The sequence below is a fragment of the Erinaceus europaeus genome, chromosome 12, assembly GCF_950295315.1.
Source record: "Erinaceus europaeus chromosome 12, mEriEur2.1, whole genome shotgun sequence".
NCBI lineage: Eukaryota > Metazoa > Chordata > Mammalia > Eulipotyphla > Erinaceidae > Erinaceus > Erinaceus europaeus.
The window spans coordinates 86126239-86137583 of record NC_080173.1 but is presented as its reverse complement, the minus strand read 5'-3'; the positions used below and the strand labels follow the sequence as shown (position 1 = coordinate 86137583).

Here is an 11345-nt window from a genome sequence, read left to right as displayed (position 1 = left end):
GCGCCCTTCCAAAGTAAGCCCCGCCCCACCACTCCGTTCGGACCCGAAGTTTAGCCACGCCCCACTCCCCAAGACCCGCCCATCTGCTCCGGGCCACGCCCCCAGCCTCTCAAGGTCGCCGTTCTTACTCCTTCCTACAACTCAACCGAGCTTAAATCCTCCGCAAGGCCCAGGTCTTCACCCTTCCCCAAACCCTAAGCATCTCATGGAAAGACTTGAAGCTTGTGGTCACAAGTGTTTTACTGCTAGGAGTTCCAGTATAATTTCTTTCACGTTTATGGTTAGGTATATTCAGGGTCCCTGACTCAAGCCCAGTCCCAATCTGAAGTACATTATCAATCTTGGCTCCTAGAGTTGCCCATTTTCTCAAGCTGAGAAGAAGCAGCTTCCTCAGTTGTCCAGGCTCATGAGTAGAGCAGTGCCCCTCTTAATCCAGTGGTCAGATGTCATGCTCCCAGACCGGAGGTCGATGCCAATGATAAAGGAGGCTCGATCTGTGCTGCCAGCCCGATTAGGGTAATAATAGCAGGGACAGGAGTACATGCCTAAGGAAAGGAGAAGATAAATAGTAGCCCTTGGCTTATTTCAGTTTAACTTTTTTTCATATTTTTTAAAAATATATTTATAATTCTGTTTTGTTGCCCTTGTTTTATTGTTGTAGTTATTATTGTTGTTATTGATGTTGTCATTGTTAGAACAGAGAGAAATGGAGAGAGGAGGGGAAGCCAGAGGGGGGAGAGAAAGATAGACACCTGCAGACTTGCTTCACTGCCTGTGAAGTGACTCCCCTGCAGGTGGGGAACTGGGGGCTTGAACTGGGATCCTTATGTTGGTCCTTGCACTTTGCACCACGTGCACTTAACCTGCTGCACTACTGCCCAACTCCCCTTTTTTTTTTCTTTTTACCAGAGCACTGATCAGCTCTGGATTATGGTGGTGCTAGGGATTGAACCTGGGTCCTCGGAGCTTCAGGCATGAAACTCATTTTGCATAAACATTGTGTCATCTCCCCAACTCAGCAAGGGCCCTTTGGAGCTTCTGGAAGAGCAGGGATGGAGCAGGTGCATGTGTGTGTGTGTGGGGGGGGGGGCAGGGAGCTACCACAAAGAGTAGATGAGGGTCTGGGCCAGGAATAGGTAGATTTGAGGGGCAAATTTTAGGAAATTGTCTCACCCTTGGCACTTTTCTTGCGGCTCTCAGCAGGTCGGAAGTGAATGGTGGGCATGAGGCAGACAAGTTGCATGGGTTCCGCCTCCACCAAGCAGGAGTTCTTCCTGTCCCAGCCAGCACCTTCCAGGTACAGACCTCGAACCCAGACACCATCCTGGGGAAGAAATGGGACAGAATGGTATGGACCCTTGGTTGTCAGAACCTCTAACTTGCAACTTCCCTCCTCAACCAATTGTTTCACTTTTGCTCCCAGTAACATCCTCTGCTAGACCCACCTTTGCTCAGAGTCCCAAACACATCTGGCACCCACCTTGGGTGGATACACTAGGTTGCTGTCATCCACAGTAGAAACAATAAACTCCCAAGAGAGACTGTCCACTGAAGCCTGGAGATCAAAGGTGAGAGAGAATAAGGGGGATGGGGGAGACGCTAACTAGGAGAGCAACTGCCTGTCCCTAAGCACCTGTTCCCCATCACACTGTCTACATCGCTCACATTGTTTTGGCGAGCTGAAGACTGCAGCACAGCAGTGAGGAAGCCAGTAGGAAAGGTGAAGCCAGACAGCCAGAAGATCACAGGAGGTCGGGCACGGCTAGCCCATAGCTCAAACTGTTCCACTCGCATGGCTAAGTCCCGGGTCCATGCAGCCAGTGGCTTTTGTGAGGGATATGCCTAGGGGAGGAGGCAGTGTGTATTTCATTCATTCACTCACTCACATATTCAGATCCACATTTTAAGCACCCAGAGCTCAAAATATGTGGTGCAGCCAGAGAAGTATGTGCTGTCAGTCACTATAGATGGGCTAAGCTCTTCAAAAGAAAAGGAATATGAAATGGTAATAATTTTATTCACAACAACAGCAATGGTAGTATTAACCAGGTAGAATTAGTAAAGAACCTAGTAAGTGTTATGCACAGTAGTAGGAATACTTAAAACACCCATGGAGATATCAGTGACTGGCCTAAGTGTGTTTCTTTTTCTTTTCTTTTTTTTTTTTTTGCCTCCAGGGTTATTGCTGGGGCTCTGCACCTGCACTATGAATCCACTGCTCCTGGAGGCCATTTTTTTTTCCTTTTGTTGCCTTTGTTGTTTATAGGTGTTGTTGTTACTACTATTGTTGTTGGATAGACAGAAATCGAGAGAGGAAGGGAAGACAGAGAGGGGAAGAGAAAGATAGACACCTGCAGACCTGCTTCATTGTGTGTGAAGCGACTTTCCTGCAGGTGGGGAGCCAGGGGCTCGAACTGGGATCCTTCTGCCGGTCCTTGCGCTTTGCACATACACTTAACCCGCTGCGCTACCGCCTGCCCCCTCCCCCAAGTGTGTTTCTAAGTTAACAAGTTGTACAAAGATAATCAGTTAATGGCAGGGTCATTTGGCCTTGAACCTGCTAGCATTAAAACCTAGTCCACTGCAGATTTCTATGTCTCCCTAGATCTAGGAGACCAGGGCACAGAGATGAAAGGAGATCTTATTGTTGGAGTATGATCAATAGTGTTATAATCTTGCCTTTCCCCAGAGTGGAGGAACATGGGCATCAAAGATGCAATTGAAAATTTCTTCCAGGCTTGTAGACATGACAATGAGACCCTGGATACCTTTCTCTAGGTCTGTCAGTGAAAGCCTAAGCAGGATAAAGGTGAAGTGTTAGTGATGGGGTGGCCTGGAAGAGCCCGGATCTTTCCTCCCCACTCCTCTCCTCATCTGTAGAGTCCCTTCTCCATCTTACAGGATGGTCTCCATAAGTTTGTTATATCTCTGGATCTCTTGCAGAAGGACCACATTGAGGGGAGAAGGGTCCAGAGCCAGCAGTTTTCGGGTCCCCTCATAATCGATCATTTCAGGGATCTTCTGCTTCACATCAGTGGCCAACTCAAGAACCTGAGGAGGCAGGAGCTCTAGGTGTGGCCCTCCCTTCCTCCTTGTTTTCCCTCCCTCAGGTGTGTGTCCTTACCATTTCTTCTCGGCTCTGGCCTCCAGCCCCAGTGGGTGTGATCTGAGGTTGTAGGGAAAGCAAAGTCTCAAAGAGAGTTCGCGCCTCAGTGATCTGGGAGGCCACATCAGCATTAGGGTGCTGGCCAAAGGCCTCAGGGGGGTCCATGCCAGGCAGCATGCTGATGTACTCCTTGTAAGAGGCCAGACTCCCATCCTTGGGGATGAAATAAGTCTCCAGTATTGACAATCTGGGGAACCACAGCATAAGAGTCACGACATTGTGAGGTCAATGGGGTTTCACTACCAGGTCAAGACCCACCTCTGTATTCATGTCCCATTAGTCTGACTCTCTGCTCTCCTCTGCCTCAGGTCCACAAACTCTGCCTTTTCTCAATCTCACACATTCTCCTCACTTTTCCTAGCGCTGGTGCTGCCACCTGGTATGTTTGTGTCCTCTGACCCCCTGTTCAGCGCCACCCACCCTCACCTGTAGAAGGAGACAGATAGAGCCTGATCGTTGAAGTAGTCATTGATGTAGGTGATGAGGAGGCGTCGGTCCCAGTCATCGGTGACATGCCCGCCATAGTTGACTCCGGCAATGAGGTACTTGAGTGCGTCCCAGGGTGTCTCGTCATACTCATCGAGATAGAGGCTCAGCAAGTTCTCAGACACCTGTGTATGAGCCCAGGCCGAGCTTAGCCCACACAGTTATGGTGGGGGCTCTTCCAAGAGGCTTTAACACAGGTTTTGTTTGTTTGTTTGTTTTTTTGCCAGCAGATACTCCCACAGGGGAGCCGCAGGGAAGCTAATGTAAAGAGAGAAGGCTGGGATGAGGAAACCCCGCTTGGCACCAACCTCAAAGTCAGAATCGTTGAAGCCATAGATAATGTTCCAGCCAAGCTGCAGGAACTTTTTGCGTTCCAGTAACACAGAGTGGAAGAAGCAGAGCGCAAACAGCAGCTTCTTATACTTGGCAGGTTTGGAGCAGCGAGAAAACTGGGGTTCTGTTATCAGCTGGTAAAGACGCGTCATGTTGGCCTTTAGGCCCTGGGAACAATGAAGCACAGAGATGGAGTGACAAGGTACTACGCTCAGCCCTGCCACTAGCTCTGGGATGCACAGTGAGTGGAGGCTGGAGTTCAGCCCTTGATCCACATGCCAGGACACACACTCACTCACAGGGCTGACTCCTTCCTCTAAATCACACACAAGTGCCGCAAGGCTGGTGACAGTCTTGCCGGCTTGTTCCCCTTCTGTCGATCTTACTAGTCATCGTATTTTCTTTTTTCTTTCTTATTTCTAATTATTTAAAAATATTTTTTTGGATAGGGACAGAGTGAAATAGAGAGGTAAGGGGGAGACAGAGTGTGTGGGGGAGACATCTACAGCCCTGCTTTACTGCTTACTAAGCTTCCCCTGCATGGGGGGGATCAGGGGCTTGCCACTACCCAACCCCACTGTTTTTTAAAATTTATTTTTATCTTTTTTAAATTCTTTTTTTTTTTCTTTTTCTTTTTGAGAGATATGCAGAGAGAGAAACACACACAGAGAAACACTAGAGCACTGCTCAGCTCTGGCTTATGGTGGTGCAGGGGATTGAACCTGGGGCTTAGGAGCCTCAGTCATGAGAGTCTGTTTGCATAACCATTATGCTGTCTCCCCCCGCCCTTTAAATTTAGACAACAAAAGGGGGGGGAGAAAGAAAGAAAAGAAAAGGAAAAAGAAAAAGAAAAGCCAATGGTAGCCTTAGTAGACTCATAACGTAGGCACCGAGCCCTGGTGTAGAGAAGGAAAAATAAATAAATGCGTGCACAGGCGGGCTGAAAAGAGAGCCCGGGGTGCAGGGTGGAAGAGGACTTAAGTCGGTGATAGAAGTGGTATACAGGCACGTAGCACCTCAGAAATTATACTCCTGTCCTGTAAATTCATTATTCCCCTAATAAAACCACAAAAGGGTCATGAACACAGACAGATGCACAAAGAATGTCAGTTTGAGCACTTTGGACTGGACTTACTAGGCACGGAGCCAGCATGGGGCCACTCTGTCTGGAGCAGGATTGATAAATTGAAACTATTTTTTTCTTATTTTGTTAGCACTGAGGCTTCACTGCTCCAGGCAGACTGCTCCCTACCCCATAGAAAGAGGAAAACATCAACATCCATGTTCAGCGGGGAAGCAATTACAGAAGCCAGACCTTGCACCTTCTGCATCCCACAATGGGTCCTTACTCTCCTAGAGGGATAAAGAATAGGAAAGCTATCAGGGGAGGGGATGGGATACAGAATTCTCATGGTGGGAACTGTGTGGAGTTGTGCCCCTCTTATCCTATGGTTTTGCCAATGTTTCCTTTTTTAAAAAAATATTTATTTCCTTTTTGTTGCCCTTGTTTTTTCTTGTTGTAGTCATTGTTGTTGTTATTGATGTCGTTGTTGTTAGAACAGAGAGAAATGGAGAGAGGAGGGGAAGACAGAGAGAGGGAGAGAAAGATAGACACCTGTAGACCTGCTTCACCGCCTGTGAAGAGACTCCCCTGCAGGTGGGGAGCCGGGGCTCCAACCGGGATCCTTACTGGGGTCCTTGCACTTTGTGACACGTGTGCTTAACCCGCTGCGCTACCGCCCAACTCCCAATCTTTCCTTTTTATAAATAAAAAAAAAAAAAAAAGGAAAACAGAGACTCATGCAGACAGAGAAGACACCTAAACTAACTTCCTCCAGTGCCATGAGGGCCAGGCTTAAACAGGGTTGTGCCCATGGCAAGGCGGGTGCACTATTCAGGTGAGATAATCTCCCAATCTGGGGCATTTTTTTTTTTTTGTGGGGAGGCATGGGAGAAGCAGAGCGCCACTCTGGCACATTCAGTGCCAGGGGTCACACTTGTGACCTCATGCTTGAGAGTCCCAAACTTTCTCTACTACTCCACCTCCAGATTTTTTTTTTCTTGTACACGGATTCAGGCTCAAATCCCTGGTCCCCACCTGCAAGGGGAAAGCTTCAAGAGTGGTGGAACAGTGCTGCAGGTGTCTCCTCTGTTTCTGTCTCTTTATCTCTAACCTTCTATTGAAAAAAAAAAATGGCTACCAGGAAATGGTGCTGGGGTCATGCCCCATTTATGCTCTTACAACGACAACAACAACAAAAGTGTAACAAAAAGGAAATAGGATTAAAACACAATATATATATATATATATATATATATATATATATATATATATATATATTCATATTCTACAGCAAGTCTAATAAGAATGTACAAGGATCAAGGGCTGGACTTTCAAATACAAGGCCCTGAGTTTGATCCCCAGCATTGCATGTGCTAAACTTATGCTCTAGTTCTAGACCTCCCTGGTTTTCTTTCCCTTCTTTCCTGCCTTCCTTTCTCTCTCTCTCAAGGATTTTATTTATTAATGAGAAATATAAGAGAGAGAGAGAGAGTGAAAGAACCAGACATCACTCTGGTACATGTGCTGCCGGGGATCAAACTCAGGACCTCATACCTGAAAGTCCAGTGCCTTAGCCACTGTGCCACCTCCCGGACCACTCTCTCTCTCTCTTTTAACTAGAACACTGCTCAGCTCTAGCTTATGGCGGTGTGGGAGATCGAACCTGGGATTTTGGAGCCTCAGGCATGAGAGTCTCTTTGTATAACTATTATGCTATCTACCCCCCCCTTTCTCCCTCTTTTTCTCAATATTTTTAAAAATGCTTAAAATTTTTTAATACTGATGTTTATAGAAAACAAAATGAGAATATTTCTTCTTTATTGAAAGAATATGGGAGAGACTCATGACACTTAGGGATTGGGAGGATCAGCACAAGGTAGAGTTGTTTTTCCTAAAGTTGGTAAATGGATTGTTTTTCACTTGACAAGCTGATTCAAGAATGTAAGCTAGAGCATAAAAGGCCATGAATGGTTTGAGGAGGAATAATGGAAAGGGACCTAGCAGCCACCAGTGACTATTACAGGGTTATGTGGCAATGAAGACAGTGTAATAGGAACCTGAGAAACAACTTGACCGATGAACAGGATAAAGGCACCAATAAGCCCACACACATGTGGAACTATGGTTCAAAGACTCAGCAAGCATTGCAGGTCAGAAGGCGGTGCTTGCTGAGACTTTAATCAGCCCTGGAGGTGGCACTGTGTTAGAGTGACCAGGGCCTACAAGCATGAGGTCCTGACTTTGATCCCCTGAGCCATATATGCCAGAGTGATACTCTTGCTTCTCTCTCTCTCTCTCTCTCATATATAAGCAGACCTTCAAAATATATATTGATGTTGGGGAAATTGGTTATTCATAAAAATCAGACCTCTTATTCCATAACCACAAAAATAATTTTCAAGTTATTAAAATCTTAAAAATTTTTTTTAGATATTTATTCATTTATTCCCTTTTGTTGCTCTTGTTTTATTGTAGTTATTATTGCTATTGTTGGATAGGACAGAGAGAAATGGAGAGAGGAGGGGAAGACGGGGAGAGAAAGATAGACACCTGCAGACCTGCTTCACCGCCTGTGAAGCGACTCCCCTGCAGGTGGGGAGCCAGGGGCTCAAACCGGGATCCTTAATTTATTACATTTTTTGAACCAGAGCACTGGTCAGCTCTGGTTTATGGTGGTACAGGGGATTGAACTTGGGACTTTGAAGCCTCAGACATATCAGTCTTTTCTGCGTAGCCATCATGCAGTCCGACCCCCACCCCCTCCATATTATGGTCTAAAAGCAGAGTACATGCGGAGGGCTGCCGGGGCATCTAAAGGACTGTGAAGTGAAGGAGCTCTGCCACTGTTCTGGCTCGTGCTCACTATCTGCAGATGTCCGTACCTTTGGTGGCTCTGTGGTCATCTTGATACTGGCCTGCAAGATTGAGATAGGAAATTCTGGGTGGGGGCTAGAGCTGAGCCAGAGACGGAAGGAAGGGTGAGGATCCTCCACCTGCAGCTGCTCCACCAATTTGTCCAGATTAGGCATCCAGGATAGGGACAGGTGGCAGTTAGCCAGGAACACCCAGTGTCCTGCAAAGAGACGCCAGACGCAGTGGGAACCATCCCGGAGCCCGTCTCTCCCCGCGTTTCACTGTGCGTGTTGAGGGAGACGCACATGCTCCGATCAGCCACTCCTGTCCTCCGGGACACGTGGGGGCTGCAGATAAACGTGTGCGGTTGAGGTTGGGCCAGGGAGGAGGGGAGAAGAGCAGGACGGACACTGACCTTGACTCACACCCTCGCGGAGGAGCCGAGCAGCGATGGGAGCCTGGCCCTGTCCGAGGGACAGGGCATGGAAGCGATGGGCCATGCCTGTGTGTTCTGCCAGCTGGAGCAGGGCGCTGGTGGGGTCCACACCAGGGGACAGAATGAACACGAGTGGGGTTCGTGGGGTGGAGTCCTCCATCACCTGTCAGGAGCACAAGGTTTGCTCACAGAAGGCAAGTAGGAGAGAGACCAGAGTTGTGTGTGTGGTGGGCTGGGACAGAGAGAGGAAGGCAGGCAAGAGGCAAGGGTGGTGAGAAGAAGAGCCTGAGCCACTGACCAACTTCATGTTCAGCACGGGCGGCTCAACAAAGCGGGAGCCGAGGTTGGAAACGATGAAGGAGGTGACACAGAATGACACGCGGTCCTGGCGCAGTGACCGAACGATCAGCATCCGCTGCATTTCATTGCAGGCATTCTCCCACTCACCTGGGGAGGAACGGGGAATGGTGGGGAGGCTGAGTCTGCAAGAACAGGGGAGCCAAACAAAGGGGCACCTGCAGGGACTGCTCTGCCAGGAGGCGGATGTGCTGAGAGGAAGCTGGGAGAGCGGGGTGAAGAATAAAGGGCTGAAAGGAGGGAAGGAGAAAGGAGAGGGCACCTGGCAGCATAGCCTTTTCTGGGGTGGCATTGGTATACCACAGGTGCCAGTCACGAGGATACTGTTCAAAGGAGTTCATGAGGCCATGGAAGTTGGTCAGTTTGTCTAACTCTGTGATGTTATCCCAGTAAGCATCTGCAAGCCAGCTGGTGCATGGGTTATCCATTTGGCCCTCTCGATCCAGGACCTAGGGCAAAGGAGAGAGAGAATAGGTATTCTCTTTGCTGGAAGTAGAATTCAGTGGTAGAATGCATGCATGAGGCCCTGTGTTCAATCTCTGGTACCAATAAAAGTATGTGTGTTGGTGGCGGAGGGTGTTGTAAAGATTATTTATTCGTGACAGCATGAAGAGGAGAGGGAAAAGGTAGAGAACCACACTCTGGTACATGCAATGCTGGGAACTGAACTCAGGACCTCACGCTTAAGAATCCAGTGCTATATTCACTGTGCTACTCCCCAAGCTGTAGGGTACTTATTTTAAAATATTTTTCCCATATTTATATCATGAGAGAGAGAGACAAATTGACACAGATAGACAGATGAGAGCACAGCTCCAACAGGCACAGACACACAGAAGTCTAGTGCACTACTACCTCCTCAACTGCTGTTTCCTGACCTTTTAAAAAAAATTGTCTATTCCCTTTTGTTGCCCTTGTCTTAATTGTTGTAGTTATTATTGTTGTTATTGATGTCGTCGTCATTGGATAGGACAGAGAGAAATGGAGAGAGGAGGAGAAGACAGAGAGGGGGAGAGAAAGATAGACACCTGCAGACCTGCTTCACCGCTTATGAAGGAACCAGAATCTTTACACTGGTCCTTGTGCTTTGCGCCACCTGCCCTTAACCTGCTACGCTACCGCCCGACTCCCTGTTTCCTGACTTTTCTGGTGGGAAAAAACATGAATCCTGCATGAAACAACAAATAAATGAATACAGGAATGGGAGATAGACTGCAATCTGGAAAATAAACAAGAGGGTCTAGGTGTCTCAGACAACTATGTAGAGCGATTAGTTCAAATCTAGGAAGTTGGCTCCCTCTGGTGGTTATCTGCTGTTAAGTCTCTTGGTAACAATTGGTAGACTCAGAAACATAGACTGTTGATTCAACTATTCACTCTCTCAGTTTTCATTCATCCTTTTTGTTAAGATTTATTTCACAAGAGAAATATAGGAAAGAAGAGACAGAGAATACAGAGTAGCACTCTGTCATATAAAGTGCTAGGGTTAAAACTCAGGATCTCATGCTTACAAGTCCAGAGCTCTGCTACTAAAATTATTTTCTTATTGTTCACCAACGATGTGTTTTAAACACTAAGGGAAAACTACTAAGCAAAATTAAAAAACACTTCTGTTCTTAAGGACCTTATTTTTCAACACAGGAGAACAGATATCAAACCAAAACCAAAATAAGTAAGTTGTTTAGTAGACTGAAATGGCAGTGTCTTGAAAAAGTAAAATAGATTGAGAACAATAAAGGAAACTTGAAGGGAGAGGATGTAGTTTTCAATGTTTGTTTGTTCTGAGATTATTAAACTTCTATCAGAGGGAGCGGGACGGTAGCGCAGCGGGTTAAGCGCAGGTGGCGCAAAGCGCGAGGACCGGCTTAAGGATCCCGGTTCAAACCCCCGGCTCCCCACCTACTGGGGAGTCGCTTCACAAGCGGTGAAGCAGGTCTGCAGGTGTTTATCTTTCTCTCCCCTTCTCTGTCTTCCCCTCCTCCATTTCTCTCTGTCCTATCCAATAACAATGACATCAATAACAATAATAACTACAACAATAAAAAAACAAGGGCAATAGAAAGGAATAAATAAATATTAAAAACTTTATTGGATAGAAACAGAGAGAAATCAAGAGGGGAGGGGAAGATAGAAAAGGAGAGAGACAGAGAGACACCTGCAGCCCTGCTTCACCACTCAGGAAGCTTTCCCCATGCAGGTGGGGACCAGGGGCTTGAACCCAGGTCTTTGTGCATTATAACATGTGTACTCAATCAGGTGCACCACTTCCCAGCCCCAATGAAATAAATCTTTAAAAAAAAATCGGGGCTGGGTGGTGGTGCACCTGGTTGGGCACATGTGTTACAATGTTCAAGGACCTGGGTTCAAGTCCCTGGCCGCCAACTGCAGGGTGAAAGCTTCCCGAGTGGTGAAACAGGGCTGCAGGTATCTCTGTCTCTCTCCTCCTCTCTATCTTCCCCTTCCCTCTCTATTTCTTGCTGTCTCTATTCCAATAAATAAATAAATAAATAAATACAATATTTTAAAATAAAAAAAATGAAGCAGGTCTCAGTGAGTCACCTGCTTGAAGGAGCAAGTCAAGTCCACACTTGAGAGAATAGTTCTCTGGCAGAAAGCTCAGCCAGTACAAAGGTCCTGAGATAGGATGTGAT

At 47.1% G+C, this 11345-nt stretch overlaps 1 protein-coding gene and 1 long non-coding RNA gene across 3 annotated transcripts in view; one reads left to right on the top strand and one right to left on the bottom strand.

The window, feature by feature from the left end:
• Positions 1 to 222: 222 nt before the first annotated feature.
• DNAH2 (dynein axonemal heavy chain 2) overlaps positions 223 to 11345 on the bottom strand; it is a 140962-nt gene continuing 129839 nt past the window's right edge. For both annotated transcript variants that reach the window (XM_060204320.1, XM_060204321.1), the window contains exons 76-88: positions 8957 to 9143; positions 8636 to 8784; positions 8317 to 8500; positions 7931 to 8121; positions 3961 to 4152; positions 3593 to 3777; positions 3125 to 3353; positions 2900 to 3051; positions 2680 to 2794; positions 1666 to 1842; positions 1481 to 1555; positions 1174 to 1324; positions 223 to 545 (exon numbers count right to left, since the gene is read on the bottom strand). In XM_060204320.1, the coding sequence (XP_060060303.1) occupies positions 391 to 545; positions 1174 to 1324; positions 1481 to 1555; positions 1666 to 1842; positions 2680 to 2794; positions 2900 to 3051; positions 3125 to 3353; positions 3593 to 3777; positions 3961 to 4152; positions 7931 to 8121; positions 8317 to 8500; positions 8636 to 8784; positions 8957 to 9143 (2142 nt within the window). In that variant the 3' untranslated portion in view covers positions 223 to 390. The remainder of the gene's footprint in view (positions 546 to 1173; positions 1325 to 1480; positions 1556 to 1665; positions 1843 to 2679; positions 2795 to 2899; positions 3052 to 3124; positions 3354 to 3592; positions 3778 to 3960; positions 4153 to 7930; positions 8122 to 8316; positions 8501 to 8635; positions 8785 to 8956; positions 9144 to 11345) is intronic.
• On the top strand, positions 1217 to 4000 carry LOC132542057 (uncharacterized). Its single transcript, XR_009553201.1, has 3 exons — positions 1217 to 1297; positions 2944 to 3110; positions 3883 to 4000. It is a non-coding gene; the product is annotated as an uncharacterized LOC132542057 (long non-coding RNA).